Source organism: Psammomys obesus, unplaced genomic scaffold (genome assembly GCF_907164565.1).
Source record: "Psammomys obesus unplaced genomic scaffold, mPsaObe1.curated_primary_1811, whole genome shotgun sequence".
NCBI classification, from domain to species: domain Eukaryota; kingdom Metazoa; phylum Chordata; class Mammalia; order Rodentia; family Muridae; genus Psammomys; species Psammomys obesus.
Window position 1 is genome coordinate 3,800,014 of NW_026596073.1, and position 22,095 is coordinate 3,822,108.

General features: G+C 36.4%; 1 protein-coding gene across 2 annotated transcripts in view; it reads right to left on the minus strand.

Annotated features, from left to right (window-relative positions):
- The window catches only part of Nav3 (neuron navigator 3), a 329,995-nt gene that overhangs the window by 62,332 nt on the left and 245,568 nt on the right, over window positions 1-22,095 (minus strand). For both annotated transcript variants that reach the window (XM_055626040.1, XM_055626039.1), the window contains exons 16-20: window positions 19,585-20,073; window positions 16,079-16,120; window positions 14,339-14,499; window positions 7,350-7,538; window positions 4,089-4,141 (exon numbers count right to left, since the gene is read on the minus strand). In XM_055626040.1, coding sequence (XP_055482015.1) covers window positions 4,089-4,141; window positions 7,350-7,538; window positions 14,339-14,499; window positions 16,079-16,120; window positions 19,585-20,073 — 934 coding nt within the window. The remainder of the gene's footprint in view (window positions 1-4,088; window positions 4,142-7,349; window positions 7,539-14,338; window positions 14,500-16,078; window positions 16,121-19,584; window positions 20,074-22,095) is intronic.

Sequence of the window (22,095 nt, forward strand, 5' to 3'; positions counted from 1 at the left end):
ATTAATTAAAAAAAAGAACTATGAAAAAAAGAAGCATTTACAGCTTGCATGGTCTAAAAAGTAAACTACAAGACTGTTTAACTAACATAACAAGACAGTATACTATGGGATCAAAATGGATATTTATATATGACACAATTGGATATTTATATATGAAAACTACAGCTAATAGATATATAACACACCTTAAGACATTGAAAATTTTAAGATCTACAGGGACCATAAAAAATAAACACAAGTTATTATAAGCTTATACTCTAAATATATGGGTGCATGGCAACATAAAATGTTATACACACACATATATCTCAGATCCCATGACATTATATAAATCATTAGCCAAGACATAGGCAGAACTTTATTTTTTGTTGTATATATTATGAAAATGACAAGTGGAGTTGAGAGGGAAAGTCTGGCCATTATTGTTGGAAATAGAAAGCAGAGGTTACTAATTCCTATTTCCTCTCATTTTCCTTAATGATTACTAAGCGTATTGGTAGGCATGTCACCCAAACAGCACAGCACTTAGTTTTAAGGTGGTAATAAAAGAGACAGCCAAATAACATTGGCTGCGTAGCTTATGGAAATGAGAATCGCTGTACAAAATGGCAGGGTGTTTCACATATCTATACAGGAAACTCCTAGGTCTTTTTTTTTCCATCTACATGCTGGGCTATATGATGCCAGAAAATGAGTTATGTGCACCATTACATTGGGGAAGCTGCAGCAATCTGGAAAGAACTGGAGAATGTGCAATATTGCTGAACAAAACAACTCTGCCCATTGCCATTTGCAGAGAAAGGCTGAGAAACAGTCTTGTCTCCTGTTGTTGCTTTGGAGGCAGTTATGATTAATCGCTACAAAAACGTCTGATTTGGTTTTGCTGTTTTTCTTCCAGAAGGGAATCTCTCTCTCTCTCTCTCTCTCTCTCTCTCTCTCCCCCTCTGTGTGTGTGTGTGCTTTCTATTACCAGCAATAGTGGCCAGATTTCCCCTCTCAACTCCATTTGTCATATTCATAATATATACAACAAAAAATAAAGTTTGGCCTGTCTTGGGTAAAGATTTATATAATATCATGGGAATAACACATGCAGATAACATAACTATCCAGGTATAATTTATTGACAAATGTTTCTTTTAATCTGAATTTCATGTTTCTTTTTTTTTTCCTACCTTTGAAAAGTGTCAGGATGTATATTAGGGTTATTTACAAGGAGCTAACTATGAAGTATTTTTCTCCATAAAAAAAACAGACAAACAAAGAAAAAAAAACCTTTTGTTTTCTACGAAGCTATGTTGACATTTATCTTTTTCATTTTACATCTCATTTTTAGTAGTTTAATTGAAGATTTCTGGTTTTTTAAAAATTCTAGTAATTTCATGTTCTTATATGTAGTTTGGTGTGTATATCTGCAGCATAAACAAAGACTATTAAAATTAAGTCAGTTACTTGATTAAGCTTGATTCACAATTTTCTTTGACTTCCTAATAATTTGTACATTTATTATCAGTTTATTCCAGTCATATTCTGACTTTAAACTTGTTCAGATGACATTAAAATTATAAAGACTCGATAAATAATTAATGAGTTTCTAAAAGAGATCTACTTTATTTGGATGGGCCAAAATATAATCATCATAACATCATGTTTTCATTAAAATAACCCTCAGCTACAGGTGTTAGTTATATATTAATGTGTTATGTGGCATGATTTTTCTCATAGCTGAGTTTTCAAGACTATTGCCTTTAATCCTTGCCTTCTTTCATATATTTCCATGCTTATTTTTACCAGTAATACCTATTAACATAAAAATGGAGCAATGAGACAAAAAGAATATTCTATTTCACTCAGTGGCTTAGAAATGGGATCTTTTTAGTGAGGTTTTTGAATCAAGACTAACATGCTGAAGGAGAGTAAACAGCCTAAATGAAAATATCAATTGATTTCTGCATTTCTCAAGCCATTTAAGTTAGTATTAAAAGTCACTTCTTGGCATTGTCCTTGTATTTAATAGTTTGTGAAGGACATGCAGAAAGATGAAGCATGGACCTTCTTCCCATGATATCAGCCATAATAAAAATATATACACAGAATGGAATCAGTGTAAATTTATTATTTTGTCAACGAAAAATTCAACTATTGGGATCAATAATATAAAATCTCAACAGGATCATGCATATAAAAATTAAAAGAATCTAAGTATTAAAAATTGATAATCACATAGCCCTCTAGGATACTCTTTGTTTTCTTATTTTAGCAGATATAACTATTAAGTAATATAATGACAGCCAGCAACGCAAACAGCTTCAATGTGAGGGAGAAAGTGGCAGAGGCTGTGGCTTGTCTGAGAGCTTTTGTCATTACCTAAAGAGGACTGCAAATACAGAGAGGTTTAACTTAGTGTCACTGGATATTTCCATGTTTATTGTAATTATTGAGACAGGCTCTCTCTCTCCATGTAGAGCTAGCTGCCCCAGAACTTGCTTTGTAAACCAGTCTGGCCTCGAACTCACAAAGATTTGTTTGCCTCTGCTCTTCAAGTGCTGAAGTTAAACATGTAACTATGCCTGCCCTTTGAAAGCAAACAAAAACAATCAAACAAAAAACAGAAATCAGACTTTTTAAATTTTTCGGTGATAGTCCACGACCTTACAGGTGAATGAGCATCTTAAAACAAGCACACACATTCCAAGCATCCAGAGATGACACTTGGGCTGATGACAATGAGCCTGTGACTTCCAGCTTGCAAAGATCCCCTAGGTATGGAAGTCAGATCTTTTAGGAACAGTCCATAAATATTTGGCAAGTTGTCTGACATGTACTAGGATATAAAGATGCTCCAAGCTTTCTTCTTACATAGAAATCTAAAGTTCAATAGTATACATAAGATACATCTAAAAAACCAGCCCAATAGGAGAAACACCAAGTCTTAACATATCTCTATTATATGTTCTTTCAAATTACTTTCACATTCCTTACTTCTTGATCCAGCACATTTACCTAAACACTGCTGCTGATACCTTCCTTAGAATGAATGTATTGGAGATTTTAACCATTTAAATGAGAAGCAAGAAAAATAGCCATGTCTCTAATGACAGTCTGAACCTGAATGCCATATATAAAGCAGGGAGTAAGCAAGGTTAACTCATAAGCAAATACTGTATTATTTAAGCTATATATTTATATGTATGTATATATGTAAACATAATAATTAAAGAAACAAATCGAGATAATATGCAAAAGTAGAAGCAGGACTTAAAGGAGAGGGAGCAGCGTATGGAAAGGGGGGGCTTAAGATGAGCGATGTGTATTGTACATATGTATGAAATGTAACGGAACCTGTTAAACAAATGAGGGTAAAGTGTGAAAAGAGTCATCTCTGTCTTTGAAGCTTAGTTGCTGAATGCAGACCAAACGCTGTGACCTTCTCATGCTCTTCCAACACAAAAGTGAAGATTATTCACGGAGCTTAAGGCTAGATGAGACTCATTACCTGCTTTTAACAGTTCTGTAAAGGAAGCTTCCCTGCCTTGTAATTTCCTAACAGGCATTATAAAAAGAAGGGTATACCTTCAAGGACAAACATTCTCATTTTTGTAATAATTAGTTGTAGAATCTCACACTTAGCTGAAACACTGGGATTCATCTCCTGAGAAATAATTTTAAGAAGTAAACTCTCCAGAAGGTATTTTTTTTCCCTAGGAGGAAAATAAGCAAAGACAAAACCACATACCTGGTTTTTTAAAGTCCTATGGGCACAATGTTCTCCAAAAATAAACTTAAAAATAATAACTGAAGAGACTGTTATAAAACAATTATTAGCCATGGATCAGAGAGAAAGACAAAAGGTATCCACAGCCCAGGGTGGGACATAAGCATGGTTTAAGAACTCCGTATCACACTCCAGAATATTTTATTGCATGGTTTTATACCTATTCACTGATCATAATGAATACACCATAGTCAACTGAAAGACATGTGAGCAGACCACAGAATGGCCCTATTTTACTAGATAAGTACTATATAAACATCTCTTTACCTGGTCGTCTGTGCATGGCATAGACAGAAAACCAGAGCACACTTACCGTCGAGTAGAGTGAAGATGTGCTAGAGACCAATGACAGTGAAGAGCCGTGTACTGGAGAAAACAAGAACACGGTTACTGTAACGAACAAGTCAACTCGTAAGCCCAGACTTCTACTGAAGACATAAAGAACAGGTGGCTAGAGATAGAAATAACCACTGGAAATGACCGGGCTGTGAAAACAAGGTGACTGGAAACATTTTATATTCAGTTGTTTAATGGGCAGAGGCCTCATTTTACATGCTAGCAGCATTGACTCACCAAGCTACAGATGGAAGCAGCAGTCATGAGACCCACAGCACGCTTATACATATTAGAAGCTGCAGAAAATTCCCATACATAATGAAGAGAAATCTAAAAACTTCTAAAAGGCTTTGCATATCTTGCTTACTGAGTTTGATTCTCTTCACATAATGATCCAAGTTCAGAATTCTTTTCTACATAGTTTCAAGAAAGTAAGTACTTGATTTGATTCGGTATTTCATTATTGTGATGAATTGATCATGCTATTGGAAATGGGGAATCAAATTCTTTATATTGTTAGTAATATAAAATATTTCTACTTCTAGAATAAGGTTAAGATGAGAATTTCATTCTGACTCATTGATACAGATCAAAATAATGTCATAACAATTGAAGATCTGCCATTACTGCTGTACTTAACGCTGTATTAAACCCAAATGGTGGGTGAAATTATGCTTAATTATATTTGCAGATGAGTCCTTCCTTTTTCCCTTACGGAATGATGCTGTTGCTGCTTTTTGTTCATGCCTTCGAAAAACATTAGCTGAACACATGCAATGAATGATGGCAACATCCTGGGATCATACATAAATGATACTCAACTCTGGGCGCTCAAAAAAAAAAAGTCAAGAGGCACAACGGAAAAGCTAAGTTCAACAGAGTAATCCACGTGCTAATGAGATCAGTTGGGAAGATCAAGCTGAGAGGGATGCCTTATTATAGTTTGCAGAGGTCTGTTGCGCTGGATAGTGACTATTCAAATATTCAGAAGGCAACAAAGGATGAAATTTCAGAGAGAGCAAGAAGAGTCTTTTCGTGTGTGTGTGTGTGTGTGTGTGTGTGTGTGTGTAAGATCAGTGCATACAAAAGAGTGTGTGCTGGTAGCCAGTGTAGGGTATCAGGTGGCTTCTCTCACTCTCCTCCCCATGCCATGAGAAGGGTGCCCCACTGAAGTGAAGTTTGCCTAGGGAGCCTGGGGAACCTTCCTGTCTCTGCCCCTGATGCTAAGCTTACAGGTGTGCACAATAGCTTGCTTTTTACTAGGGGGCTGGGGCTCCACCGAGGTCCTCTTGCTTGCAGAGTAAGCATTCTTGCCCGCCGGGCCAACTGCTTGCCTGCAGGAGAGTCTCTTTGAAAGTGTTTATTACCGTGTAGATGATTCTGAAAAGGGGGGAGAAAGTCAACGTCTAGGACTTGGGACAATACTATTACCTCATCGAGCATTCAAACATTATGTTTTCAGCCCTTAATCTTCTGAAAAGGCCTCATCTTTCAATATCTACATAGCTCTTTAGTGATGTTGGAAAAAAAATGACAAGAGCTAGCCTGGAGTACCAGAAGGAAGACGGGCAACAGCTCCGCAGAGCCCATTCTATTCTCTTTCTGTGACCTGTTCTTTATAGGTCTAATATGTTACAGCTTGTGGCCTAGGCTCCTTATTCTCCATGTGAGCATTGAGGAAGAATTCAGTCTAGTTCCAGATCGCCTTCATTTTAGATCACATTTTAAGTAGGGCTTACTGTTTCGACGTTCAGTGCATGGGCGTGAAAGAGTTCAGGCTGCCCACTGAGGTTGCCTTTTAGCAATTCATATTCTTCAATTAATTATTAATTGAATTATTTATTATGATATTTCTAAATGTTAATTATTTTAAGTGGCCTGGCAATGAACATCATTCTACTTGTACATGAGGCACTCTAGAAACCATCCATATGTTTAACAGAATATAAAAGGTAAAAGAGCCTTCTGTGCAGGAGCATGACATAATCGCTTCCCAAAGGCAAGGGCCTAGCATTTCAGATTAGCTGCATTTTGTGTTCTATGCTGTACTATCAGCCAAGTGTCACCTCTCACATGGAGATCAATGCTTTGCTCAGTCTCTCAAAAGGCAGTGGCAAAGGTGGGCAACTGATTTTAACATATTAAATTTACGGCAATGACCTGAAAAACAAGCAACCATTTTGATAGGGCCTTTAACATACAGTCACAAGATACTTTACATAAGATGATTCATTGGGGATAGAAGAAGGAAGAGCTGTTTTTTATGTGCATTTCTCCACATGAGAAAATCTACAAAGCGAATAAAACAGAATAGAGCTCATACTGCTAGGAAACTTTTCTGGTTCAGACTATGAAAAACTCATGACTAAAGGCTTACCTTCTGATGTGCTTCAATTTGGGAGGGTTTGTGTTATGCACAGTTAGTAACTGGTGGCTTTATGTTTGATTTTACTCTAGTCATTTTGGAATTCTATACTTAGCTTGATCCTTTCCTTAACTGACATGTGATATGATCTTCATGTCATATGCTTTTTTTTTTCATGGGCAATTAAAAAATGATTCATTAAAATAAAGGGAGATTTCTTAAACTGGTATTGAGTTTTATACACACACTTGAGAAAATTTGTACATTTGAGCACGTATTTAGCTTCTTGAGATTTTTGAGTGGATTTATTTAGAGAATTCATGTGCTACTGTACACAAAAATTTATTAGAGATTTATTAGGTCAGGTATGAATTTTATAACTATTAAATAAAAATGTGACCTATATTGAAAATTGTAGGTAGAATATAAATTCTAAAATGAAACCATAGCTAACAGCACATAGATCCTCTGAGAATAGAACTAGCAACATACAATAGCTTCATAAGATAATCCTTTTATGGCTTATGTGTCTTTATAGATCTTTAATAAATGTGTCAGCTAAAACATTTGTTCTAAAATGTGACACATATAACAAGGTCCTCTAAAGCTTTGTGTCTATCTGTAGGAAAGCATTGGATTTATCCCAAACCATTCTATAGTCAAGTTCCAATTTTAAAAGGCACCGACACACTTTCTAATATATAAAGAAACAGTAAAATAGCTTCAAGCTGTAGCAAACCCCAAGTGAGAATTACACCCGCTGATTCATTTTCTCCTCAAGGTTCCTTATGCTGTGAATAATGAAATGATTTTCCTTTCAGACCTATATGAAATAACATCATTTTTATCTTCCCCAGTACCCATCGTGATTACCTTCCTCCATGCTGTCTCTGAAGGAGCCGGAATGGCTGATGGCACGTGGCCTTTCCTCCAGAGAAGTGGCACTACCACAAAGCTGGGCGTCATCATAGAGGTCGAAGGAGGAGTCCTGGGCGGGGATGCTGTTGGAGCGCATCATGCTGGGACCAGGAAGGTTAAACTGAGACAGGTTGGTGGGACTCACTGGAAATCAAGGAGCAGAGGCTTAGGACTAGGACAGGAAAGACAATTTGCTAAAACAAAGTGAACACAATCCCAATTCTTACAAAAACATGAATGTTAGGAACTCTCAGTTTTAAAGAGGTCAAGATTCCACCTGAAAAACATCAGTAACAGAAAACATGTTTCTTTCCCTTGGGCACTTTCATGGCAATAATCTTGCCAATTTGTAAAGAAATAGAAATCATCACCAATATGTCACCTTGGCTGTTTGTGCTACAGACATAATGACATGAAATTTTCTGGTAAATTATGAAGAAATTATTGCCCCTCAGAAGGCTACAGGTTTCTTTTCTAGAAAATAATCATCTCTCTAATGGGAAAAGCTTAATGGAAAAGAAAGCAAAATATAAAAAGAAAAGAAAAATCTAATCTCCACAAAAAGAGCTTTTTAGGTGTTTCCAGGCAGTGAGTTGTAGTCATTTTGAACTATATTGATGTGAGTTTATTAGAGCAAGGGCATAAAGATAAATAAAAGGCATTTTCTTTAAATAAAATACATATGGTATCTAGTTTCTTAGAAAGAGAATCATAAAAATGTCATTTTGTGCTGGGTCTAAGATGAAAATATCAGAATGAAGTTGTCAAGACAAGCATATTTCAAAGAAGTGTCTTAAGTGAACAATTTCAAATAAGATTCTGTCAGCTGCCTTACAGCTCTTATAGTATTCTACGGATTAGACCAAATGATAATCATTAACTTAAAAAAAGAAGATGTGTCTGATTAAATAAACAATTGCATTAAAAAAAAAGCCACTGCATTTTGAAATTTGGCATAAGACTGAATCAGAAAAATCAAGAAACAGCCATCGTAAATTTGTCCTATTGACATTTCTCACATTTAAGAAACATGAATTTGTTATTGCTCTATAAGGAATAGGCCAAGGTCATGTAAGCTATAAAGGAGATTGCTGAGCACTATTAGAATATTGGAGAGCCATAGCAGCAATGCTGAATTAGTTTGACTTTTTAAAACCTGTTGTATTTTTGGAAACATGACACATCTCATGGTAAGTTAAATTGGAACCTATATCAGAAATAAGCAAATGTGTATATCTACTGTTAATAAGGAACTATCCTTGAAGCTTTTTTATTAATTTTTATTTTTTTATATTAATCACAGGTTATTTACTTTGTATCCCAGCCAAAGCCCCTTCCCTCATTCCCTCCCAATCCCATCCTCCATTCCTCATCTCCTCCCTGCCCCTTTCCAAGTCCACTGATAGGGGAAGCCTTCCTCCCCTTCCATCTGACCCTAGCTTATCAGGTATCTCTGTGACCTAGCAAGGCTGTTCCTCCCTCAGGGAGGGGTGAAGGTAAAGGAGCCAGTCATTGACTTCATGTCAGAAATAGTTCCTGTTCCCCTTACTAGGGAAACCCACTTGGATACTGAGCTACCATGGGTTACATCTATGAGATGGACATGGGAAGAAGGAAAAAACAAGTAACAGGACAGGAGCCTACCGCAGAGGGCTTCTGAAAGACTCTTAATAGCAATATTTCAAAGCAGATGCGGAGACTCATAACCAAACCTTCAGCAGAGTGCAGGGAATCATATGATAAAAGGGGGAGGTAATATGACCGGGAGAGGACAGGAGCGCCACAGGGACCAAATATATCAGGGCACAGGGGTCCTCTATGAGACTGTTTATCCTTGAAGTTTTATAGTGATAACTAAACCAGGAGACAGAGCAGTCGTCTGATAGCTGGTAACTGGAGTTAAATGGAGTGTAAAGAAGTAATCAAACATGCACATGATTATATATATGTGTGATTATAAACAGATAAGAAATACAACTTAAAAAGGAATAAACTATGAAATGTAAATTATATAACAAAAAAAAGAAAATGCAAAAAAGGAAAGAAGGAAATGGTAAAAGAAGAGAGAGAGATAGAATAGGAAGAGAGACCAAGAGACTAAAAGAAAGACAGAGGTAAGTAGGGAGGGAGGAGCAGATGGATGGACAAAGGGATGGAGGAAGAAGGAGACTGTGAGATTTTTTATTCAGGCATTCTCCTCCAGCTGTCACAATGGCCATTAGTTCAAAATCATTGTGGTTGCTGATAAGAGCCAGTATATTTATAAAGAACTTGAATGCTTACATACAAGGTCCAGAGGTGGGCGCATTAACCTGTTCAGTGTGTACAATATGCATGGACTCTTTTAAAACTGATTTTCAACCTGTTACATGTATATCACTTTAGCATTTATTCCAGCATTTAAATGGACATTTGCTCACTCTTTGGTTTCCCAAATGACATATCCATGGAAAAGCTGCTTGTATACTTGCAAATATATCATTTTAATCACTCAAGCTAAAACAGAGATGAAAGTTACCTAAACTTTTAAGGAAATAGTTTAATTTACAAGAAATATTGATTATTTTCACTGGAAACACACCAACAAAACTTGAGAATGTTCAATTATAGTATTGATGAAAGATTTGCTGGTTTTATAGTTAAACAGGAAGAGGAACATAACATGATTTCTGATTCCAAGAATGCCCACCAGAGGAGAATACTATAATGGAGAAAAGCAACAAACAAAAAGATTTTTTTTCTCGTAGCTGAATGCAAAAAAAGTAGTAAAGTGGTTTTACTGATGCTTAAAAAAAAAATCTCACTCAGTCATCTAACTTGCTCAAATATCCAAACATTACTCCTCAGAGTCTGATGAAAATAATGAGAGAATATATGAACTTTAAGGTCCACTCAAAAGCAGGAGTCACAGAGGAACCCTGAATAGGAGAGAAACAAATGGTGCAATCCCTTCGTGACTGACCTTGCCCCAAGTTGAACACACAGAACAAAACTGCTGATTTTTATTGAGATTATATATGATGAGTAGGAGAACAAGAACCAGTGGAAAACTGGATGAAGTTGATGCATTTATTCAATTTACATTTCTGTCCACACTGCTGACGGAGTTATCTCCCCAGCCCCTGGGCCAGACTTTCAAATAATGCTAAGGCATTTAATACCCTTGTTTCTATAGCTAGCTATTAACCAATAGTGTTACTATATTGTTTTAAATGAGAAAATTTTATATGTTCTTAATTTAAAGTAGTGTATGGATTCTGAACATGTAACTAGGTTAATGGTTGAAAATTCAGAAAAAAAGAATCTAAAGGAAAAACTTCTAAAATGTGTGTCCAGATTTAGATAGATAGAATAGTTTCTGTTATTGGTGAATTTAGAATGTCATGAAAATTTATTTAATAGATGGGTGGCTGAATCATATGTTTTTTTGTTTGTTTGTTTCCATGAGAATCTAGTCTCTAGTTCATTCGGAATTTTTCACTGTGAATATGCTGCAGAGTGTAGTAAGGAAAACAGTATTCTGGTGGAAGGATGCTTGAGAAAAGGAGAAAAAACATCTTCCAGGAAAGTGCATAGCTCTGCAAAGCACTGCTGTATACTACTGAGAAGCCACGGGTTGGTGTCAATGATTCTACCCAGTGATTCCCGAGGCAAGGTACAACGTAAACCTTAGCCCACTCATTTTCTCACGTTGACCATCATTCCTCCTGAGTTTTGAGGTTACCAAATGCACAGAGCTTCCGCATTTTCTTCAACTGTCTTTTCTTTTTAACTATTAAAGATGTGCTAATATATAAAATGTTTATAAATATCACAAAATTCAAATATAACAAATATTAAAACTTCAGACCCCTAAATTCATTTTCAGTATATTGCTATAATCACTGCTAAAGTATGGTTTGTATATAATTCCTTATATGTTAACTGTAAATAGATCTCCAGGGTACTACGGAGATGGTCTGTTATCAGTATAAGCACAATTCTCTTATATTTTGTTTCAACTCTTCAAAAACCATATAGTAAAATAAAATCTTTAATTTTTAATCTCAACCATCAGTTTTAAAACATGTAACCATTGATACAAGGGCTTCAGCTAACACATTCATTTCAATTTTGCAAACTTCTAAGTACACTTCTGTACAAATATTTGACATTCAGGGTAAAGAAGGCCTTAATCAAAATGTCATAGTTGTGTTCTATACTTATATGATGACACTTTGATTTACCTTCACATTAAATATTATAGCCACTAATCTGGAATTATACTGAATTAAATTCAGGTAAAGCTTGGGCATATGTAACTGCTCCTCTTTCACAGTGTGAAATATGTTTTCCAGCAAAAATGTTTGTCGGATTTGTATGTCTTCAAGTATTACATGGTCTTTCTATTCATTATATCAATAATGTAGTGTGGCCTAGTTTTTATATATCTATTCAGGTAAGTTTTAATGACTTCCCTAAGGTCAGACAATAAAGATTAGGAGGATGTTATGTTTCATTCAAGAATAGTGGAATGGAAGGATTTATTCTGAATAATGAGCATAGGCAAGTCAACATAAATATTAATCTAATTGAATTAATATTAATTAATAAAAACTTGATAGAATGCAGGGAGTACTTAGGAAATCTATAGTGCTTGGGGTGATTTAGATTTGTGTTTCAGATGGGCTTGTGTTCCATTATATGTAGCTACACTTTACATTCTTTTTTCAAATTATTTTTTTAAAAAAATTATTCACTTTGTATCCCAGGTATAGCTCGCTCCCTCACCCCTTCCCAATAGAAGACCCAGAAATAAACCCACAGACTATGGACACCTGATTTTTGACAAAGCTGCTAAAACCATACAATGGAAAAAAAGACAGCATCTTCAACAAATGGTGCTGGCCTGACTGGATGTCTACATGTAGAAACATGCAAATAGAATCATACTTATCACCCTGCACAAAACTGAAGTCCAAGTGGATCAAAGACCTCAACATAAAACCAGACACACTAAACCTGTTAGAAGAAAAAGTGGGGAAGAGCCTTGAACTCATTGGCACAGGAGACAGCTTCCTGAACAGTACACTTTACATTCTTAAGACACTACAATTTTTTTTTAATTTTTAAAAAGTTTCAGTGTTTGACTTTTTGCTGTTTCATAATTATGTACCAAGTTAAGTAACTTTTGTCATTACCTAGCAAAAAAAGTATCTTTGTAAATAAAATAGGCACTGGAGGTGGATGGAGGGAGAGAACTGAGTGGGGGAGAAGGAGGGAAGGAAAACAGGAGGGAACAAATGTGAGGAGGATGACGGGCAAGAGAACTGGGAGAGAGAATGGAAATTTGTGGTGGGGAGCATCTCTGGGATGAGAAACGTACAATGAGCCAGAAAATTTCCAGAAACCTATGAGGATGACCCAAGACTCCCAGCAACAGGGGTTATGGAACCTGAAATGGCCACCTCCTGTAACCAGGGAGGACTTCCAATGGAGAGACGGGGACATCAACTCACCCACAAAACCATCAACCAAAAATTTGTCCTTCTTACAATATGCTCAGGGATAAAGATGGAACAGAAATTGAGAAAGTGTCCAACCAATGACTGATTGGGAGAGAGTCAACCCCTGACACTATTAATAATACTCTGCTATACTTGCAGGAAGGAGCCTGTCTTCTGAAAGGCTTCATCCAGCAGCTGATGGAAATAGACACAGGGACCTACAGCCAAACATTAGGCAGAGCTAAGGGAGTCTTGTGGAAGAGGGGGTGGAAAGACTGAAGGAGCCAGGGAGGTCAAAGATACCATAAAAAAAACCCTACAGTTATTAATTAACCTGGGCTAATAGGAGCTCAAAGACACTGAACTACCAACCAAACCATGCATAGGATGTGCACGGTTTCAACAATTCCAACTGTTTGCTTGTGAACTATCTGTGGCGACATTATTGCAGCCATCTTTTCTCACCTGACAAAAGATAATGAGACTACTTCACATGTGACTTGACAGAAGATGAATCAGTTAAAAATTTATTATTATTATTAAAGTGTACATGTGTGTCTATGTGAAATTATGCGCAGTGGGTGCACAGATCCCAGAGGAGGCTAGAAGAAATACATTCCCCTAAAGCTAGAGTTACAGAACTTTGTGGTCCGACCTATGTGTGTGCTGGGAGCCAAATTTGCGTCCTTCGGAAAAGCAGTACTACCTCTTAGCCCTCAACCACCTCTTCAGTCCAAGAAATTTATTTTTTTACAGCATCACTAGGTCTTTTAAGTGACAAGTAACATATTTAGACATATTTCATTGTTTTCTCAATCTTCTCTGTTTATGTGATATTTACATAAATGACTCTATTTCCTACAAATGATGCTAATGCATAAGGCAGTCATTTAGTTTTCAATAGAGTCCTCTAAAAATGTTCACAGAGTGCTAGCTTCAGTGACATATTATGCATGTTAAGGAGCATTTTGATTTCAAAAAGGTTTCAAGAAATTATCTTGCAGTCATACAATTGCATATTATTTTCAATCTGACTATTTTTATATTCTATTTTTTTCTGTATACTGATCATTAACTATGTTCAGTGGCAACAAAAAGCTAACATGTTTTAGAGAATACAAGTAAGGACATTGAGATGAAACACAAAGGGTCACTTTTTTGAGGACAGGTGTTCTGTGATTTGTCCCTGCTTTGGATACTTACAAAACAGTGGTCTGTTTTACATTGTTCAGCTTTAGTCATAAAACAATAACTCTAGTAACGATAATTATGACAATTAAGCATTTGTCATAAAATAAGCAATACAATATTTAGAAATTTTTCTGTATATAGTAAGCATCATGTTGAGGCTCACTCTTCCTCCCTTCTTTTTTATTTTTTTATGGAAAGACGCCAGTATTCCTATGAGAGTGGGTTGTAAAAGGAGTGGAACAGAATTGATGATTTAGAATATTTTACCCAAGTTGGAAAAGTGGTATTTTCCCGTGGCTGAAGATGACATGGCAGAAGGGGAGACCAGGGGTGATTGGCTGCCAGTATCCTGCAGCCCTCCAGTGGAATGGGAACGGAGCCACTCTTTGCCTTCTTCTTGGTTGGCCTGCCGAGACGATGGGGTGTATCTGCAAAACAGCACAGCTGAGGCACTTGAGCACATCTACAAGGACAAGGCAATACCAGGACAAGAAAACAATCGAGAGGAGCTCACTATTCAGACTGAACAGCAATCACACACAGATTGGATCTAATTACAATTGCTCAGTTCCTCCAGATGATTTGGTACCATCTGCTTGATCCCACAGGGAAAATAAATAGAGGCATTTGAAAAGAAAATGATGCTTCTGTGAGATATGGACTTGAAAGTCATAAGCAATAAGCAGACAGCCAAGTTAACTGAGAAGGCTCCCAAAGCACTGTGTTTGGAAGGACATGGGAAGGTGAAAACACTGATTCAACATGGCAGACCGTGGTAGACCAGAAGCCAAGGGAGGCACAGTGACAGTCACAGAACAGCACAGGGAATGGGACACAAAAGATAGCTGGGGTTTTCCTTCAGTTCTTTGACTGAAATGCCACTTGAAGACAGCTTGCCACACTCAAAGTGCTGTACCTGTTAGCTGTTTGTTTTTTGTTTTGTTTTGTTTCCTTTCAGTATCTTTTTCTCAGGAAAAAAAAAAAAAGTGTGTAAGATAGGTTCCTGGCCACAAATTCAATTTTCATTTTATTTTATTCTGAATTGAGTAACTACTTAGAAATTGCTGAATGACATTGGATTAACTCAGATTTAAAGTGACATGGCAAATAATAAAAGCAGACATGGAAAACAGATGTTGGAACTGAGTTTATAAAACACCTTTTGTAAAATAATACCTTAATCGCTATACCTGACCTGTGATGATATTTTTTTTAAATTCCATTTATAACATATTTTAGCCTTTCATCATGACTTGTCACAGGTGTAGACTATTTAGATTTGGGGTATTATTTTTCACTTTTAAAACTGTAACTTCTTGTGTATGTGAATGTTTATATTTTATGGGTGTGGATTGGTGTTCATACCTGCACGTGGCGGCCAGAAGAGGACATTGGGCATCCTGCTCTATTACCCTCTGCCTTGATCCTGTGAAATAGGCTCGCTACTGTCTTACCAAGCCCAGAGCTATGTAGGCAACCAGGCAACCGGTTATCCTCCTTTTCCAGTACTGTAAGTTCGGGGATTACAGGCCACATGTAATCCCCTGTGGTATGCTCAGATCTTTATGTGAGTGGTAGGGATTTGAACTCAAGTCCTCATGCTTGCTTACCAAGCATTTTTACCAACTGAGTGACCTCCCCAGTTTCAGTTTTGTGGTTCTGCCAGTATATACCTCTGAGGTGAAAAACCTGGAGAAGTAATTTTATCTTAGTGAGAGGAAAACGGATTCCCACATCCTACCCCTAGCTGCCTCAGACAAGTTTATATTATTTCTTAATCGTGATATTCCTACTGGGATTCACTTGATTAACCACCTCCGTCCTCACTGGTATCTTTTCCTAAGGAGCAATCACCTACTCTTACAGCTAGAAAAAGCTAAAAATTAAGAGTGACTTCATCTTCCATGTCAGGTGCTACAGAGTACACAGATGGGAAGGAAAAGAGACGGTACAGAAAGTTTACATAACAACAGAAAAGGCAGCAGTTGCGCTGAGAGAAATATATACCTTAGTCCCTTTTTGGGTAGTGTATTTCTGTCAAGCTGCATGCTGTTAAAACAAAGAAAACCCCTAAGGACATAATGCAAACAAAACTTCCAAATCACATATCCAACAAAATTCATTCTCTGAACAACCAAAATAACAGTCTGGTAATACACACGTGAATACCGAACCGGCTGCAAAGGACAACTAGGTGACAGGGTTTTTGTCCTGACATAAATGTGGACTTTCTCTCTATCCTAGTCACATTCACAGAACAATTGGAAAACACACTAAACCGTGTTAGTGTAACTTCCCTGTAGATGCTGTGGTGGTCTCTCTTTTCTGTGCAGCTAACTAGACTTTTGCTATCACTTCATATGGAGGAGGATCAATGAGATGACAATGACACTTGCTGCTAATGTGACAAGAGAGGATGGAAAACTCATGTATTCTTCTTTTCTAGCTATTTCTAATAAGAATAGATTTGTTTTCCACTTATATATAAGAGATAATTTAGCATATAGCAGGTATTCTCTTTGAATGATATTTTATAGCATATTTTAAATATTTTAATTAAGTGAAGCTATTTCATGTTTAAGAAATCATTGATTGGGCATTGATATATATCCACCATTATTTAACTAATTCACAGTTGGTCAGACATAGAAAGGTGTGCCTAGATAAGTGGAAAATGACTCCCTGAAAATGGAGAAGAATGGTGGGACACATTCAGAGCCTCCATTCTAATCTCTAGCATGCAGATTAGCAAAGCACAAAATGAATATGGATTTACAGAACCACTGCTCTCTTTGTTAAGAACATCAAATGATCAAAATTAAATACAGAGCATGTTCACAATGCGGATGACGTGACATAAATGTAAAAAGACTGACTTAAAATTAAATCACTCATAATCAAAGCTAAAATGTTTTCTTCTACAGGTACTCCATCTCTTATAGAAGGTGCAATTTTTATGCCAATGAGTAATTCGTTCTGCTCATACATTATAATTTTAAAATTTCCTAACTGTCAGGAATAAGCAAACCTAAGGAATCATGCTAAACAAATAAAAAATCATGCTAAAGACAAAAACTATATTGGGCTATGTATTTATGTGATCTAGTGTTATTTTAAAGATTATTTCTTTAAAATATTGCAGAAAATGAGACAATTGCCATTGTCTTGCTAATGTTATCTGGCTGCATAAAAATTACATGTTTATATGTTACAGTGAAATTTAGTGAAATAACTGAGAAAATAATGAACTTAAATTAAGTAATATAGAACCATTTCCTAAACTCTAGACCAGTTATTCTCAACCTGTGGGTTGTGACCCCTGTGGAAAGTCTCTATTTCCGAAAATACTTACATTATGATTCATAACATTAGCAAAATTATATTTATAAAATAGCAACAAAAATAAATTTAGGGTGGGAGGTCACCACAACAAAAGGAACTATACTAAAGGGTAGTAGCATTACGAAAGTTGAGAACTACCGCTTTAGACATTCATGACAATATTACGTTGGCCTTTCTGCAAAGCCTCAAGAACTGCAAACTCCAATACCAGCAATGGCTGGGGAGGCAGAGACAATGAGTAAAATGGGATTTCAACCCATGCACTGTTTGTCTAAGTCCATTAGCTATAATATCGACATGGTTGTTAATTTTCACAAATAACAAACAAAGCAGAAAATGTCAAGGTTGTCTAGGACTTTAAATTACTTTAAAAATATGGTTTGATCACATTACAATAGAATAAAACAAAACACATGTGGGTTAGATATAGTCACATAACCAATAATGACTACATCTTATATGCAGGGTAATATAAAAAAACTATTTCATTTGTATTCATTCATTTCCTTACTTTTTAAATTTTAGTGAAAACCAATTTATATAAAAATTAGAATAAGTATAAAAACCCACTGACCTATTAGTATTCGGCTATGAAGATCAAAGTATAACAAGAAAAGTAAAAAACTTACATTTACCTCAACATCTACCGTAGACATCTCAAATTAATTTAAGAAACCACACTATAGTACACTTTCATAGTTTCAGTTTAGTTATGAGCTGAGCATTTATGTCAGGATTTGCACATAAGATTGCCTTTCATTGACCACACACTTCCTCATCTGTACTCTGAAGAGTTAAAATACAACTAGACTTTATAATTTCTTTCTGGAAAAAAGAGTATATACGATGTCTTAAATAAAAAATAATAATCTAGCCACTTACTGGAAAGAACTGATTTCTATCAGTCTTATATATCATTCTTATTAAGATATTCACATTCACTTTATATAGCTTAATATTCACTAATCTATTTAAAGAATATTTTAGAAAGTCTATTTTATTATTCTAATAGTGGGTCAAAACTAGCCTACTTCCATTATTGCATAACTATAAAAATGATTTGCTTTAAAACAGCAAATAAGTGTATATTTATTGCTGTATTTCTATAATAAACATTTTTGTTGTTGTTTTTCAAGACAGGGTTTCTCTATATAGCCTTTGGCTTTCCTGGACTTACTTTACAGACCAGGCTGGCCTTGACCTCATACAGGTCTCCCTGCTTCTGCCTTCCCGAATGTTGGGATTACAGGCATGCGCCACCACATCTGGTTAATAAACATTTTCATAGACTGGAGCTAAAATGCGTAATAAAGTATTAAAACTAAAATTAACTATACTTATAACGTATAAATCTTAACATGTAGTTTTTGATTTGACAGTTTCTTGATTAAAACAATGTACTTGACCATCATTCTTAGTATTTAATGTTTGAATGCAAAAGAAATATGAATTGAATCTCTCTCTATATATATGATCAACTTCATATTTTCATTTTTATAGTTGGGAGGATGGGGGCTAATAAATTATAACCTGTTTATTTGATTTAGATATCTACTCATTTTTTAAAATTCTTTACACCAATAGCTCACTTAGGTATCAAGTGCTTTTGTGTGGAGGAAGTGCCGTTTGCTGCCTGTTGGTTTGCAGCAAGGCGATGGGACACTGAAAGGCAGTGTTTCATTCCTAATTTTGTATTTCACAAAGGCAAGAGAATTCAGAAGAAAATAGTTAAAAATAATAGGTTAATAGACAACTTGGGCATCATAGCATGTCTTAAATTTGGTCATTATCAAAGTTTTAGTCATCCCAAAGAGCTGCATTGTCTTGAATCTCAAGCCAACCACTAAAAATGCCTTGAGAAGATACCACTCACTGCGTAAAGACATACTATATATTATAGAAATTGCCTATTGACTAGAAATGTAGGCATTCACGTTAAGAAAATTATCCAATCATCCTACTTAAAGTGACTTTATTCCTTAGCAGAACTGGCAATGAGAGTAAAGAATAAGACTGGTGCTAGCAATATTAATTCTGAATGTACGTTCAATTTCATGTCACTGCATAGTTGTATTCACAGTTGGCATCAAGGGAATTTGGTAGGATGGGGTGGTGTGCACAGTCCAGGAAGAAGGGGATAAGGACTCATCAATGCCTCCAGGGAAGCTCACCTTTCTGAGAGAGTAGATCTCACACTACCCGTTCTCATGAGCAGGCTCTGCATCTCATGAGTGCCTGTGGCCAGTCCAGACAGGGAGCCATGATGGCTGAGGGGCAGGTCAATTGACTCTGAGCTCGTATGGAGACTAGTCATGGACTGGTAACTCGGAGTGTCCTTGCTGCCGGCAGAGGAACTGCTCATATTGGCAGCCCACACAAGACCACCCGATGTGAAAGAGTGAACCGATGCCGGGCTGGAAGCCAACGAGTGACTTAAGCTTATAACATCTGTAGTTAAGTCTGAGGGTTTATTGAAGAGAGGGCTGCTGCTGCCACTCAGCCCACCAGCACTGCCCATGCTGCCCGTACCAGACGATGGTGACTCCAGACTGCCTTGACGGGCTAAAGAGGTACTAGGGCTGGGCACTACTGAGGAGGATTTCACACCCTCAGTATTAGGTGCAGAGGCAGATTTGCCACCTGCCTTGGCACCAAACAACCTAAAAGAAAAACAAATAACAACTTCAGTTGTTCCAAAAGACTCATATCCACATTGCATAGGGTTTCGGTCCACAGAGCCAAGTGTGCTTTAGAGTAGTGAGCTACCCAGCACGTCCAGCCTCTATGTTCCTGAAGGTATATGACTGGTCTTTTATTAATCAACTACTAAAAGTCTCTTATAATATCTTAAGGGGAAGTCAGCACTGGACTGCAACCAAGGCGGGCAGAAGTGGGCAAAAGTGAAGCATGATCATGCTTGACTTTTACACTTCTAGTGATCACCTTTCTGAGAGAGTAGATCTCACACTGCCCATTCTCATGAGCAGGCTCCACACCTCATGAGTGCCTGTGGTCTGTCCAGACAGGGAGCCAGAGGACTCTCCAACACTTTGGCCCTTTTGGCGTTACCTAGCTACAGAACCATTATAATGAAACAACTTCTACGCATTCAGTAGATGACACTTAAGTGGATTTTCTTCCTTTTAGAATAGATTCTTCAAAAATCTAAAGGGGACATTTAATGCAAGGTTCAAATAAGCAAGGTCATGTCTAGAGGCCTGAGTGGCAGGGTTGGAAATATTGGATATTGTTGGCAACTTATGGATTTGCTTCTATCTTCCCATGGAAAGACCACAGGGATTTTTGTCAGTTGCCAAAGCTATTCAGATATATATTTATATCACTGATTTGAAATATCATTGGTGCTAAGTTAGATATTGGAGTTTAGTTCAGAAAACATTTTAGTTTTGTAAACGAAACTGGTGATATAATCAAATTTATGCAAATATGGAAATAATATGATATGAAGGAATGGCAGAATGGTTACTAATTCAGTTGCAATGAAATCCATATTTCCTGCAGTGGAAGGTTTCTATGACGAATATGAGAAATTGTTTCATAGGTAATGGGCCACTGGAGGGCACTATTGGCTTTCATATAAGCAATGAAAATATTTATCTTGCTACAAGCTATAATTTGTTCTTTCCAAGAGAAAAAAAAAAAAAAAAGACACATCAAAATGCTCTTCACAATTAGTACTTCTAAGCTTGACTGCTATTTTTCAAACAATTATATTTTAAAGGTTACTTAAACGTGAGAGTAAGTTTTCCAAGATTCATCCTAAGAGATCAAAGTTCTAGGGTAAATCAGCAGAATAAAAACAAACCTTAAATATTTAACAAGTAATAGATGATAAATTACACTCTATCATTTTGAAAATGAGAAAACATCCAGGGTTATTGAACTGTTTGTCCTAACTCACCCATTAAATCCCCCTCTCCCACACTGCTACTTAGGATCTTTAAAATCAGGAATATCCCTAAGCAGAATTTCACATCCTTAATACAAAGATAATCCTGATGCATGCATCGGATATGTTGCTGGGCCCTGTCAAAGGACACTGATGATGAGTTGTAAAAGTCACCTCACTCTTGAGTGTTAGTCCTGCGTCAAACATCTAGATGTTTTCAAATTTTGCAATCAAATCATACTTATTTTGCTACTATGTTAAGCTCCAGTACTGTATAAATTGGTCCATTGTAAACTGGTACAAAAAATATGTCATCGATATTCAGAAACACCAACTCATTAGGAGTCAGTAAGATAATGTACTAATATATAAGATAATGAACTAAGATAGTGAAGCAAATGTGGTATTTATAAAGATCTATGGAGCTTGGTTTTCTAACTATGGAAAGGAAATGTGAAAATTGCTCACAAAATGTGAAAAGTATTTTATAAGCCATCACTTTATTTCCATGAATAGTCGGTCATCTGCTTTCAAGCCTATTACGCATGCTCCTTGTATTTCTAGTGTCACGCTGTAAAACTGAAAAGCTGACCTCTTCTCTAAATGGACATTTTTACACTAGCAACTTGTGCAATCAGCTCTGTAGAATTCACTGTATTTTAAACAAGTCTAGGATACAGACTATTAGAATATTTAGAATGAATTAAGATACCTTTTTGCAGCATAAATGCATGTTATATAGTGCCGTTTACATTTTCCCAGCGTCCCTTTG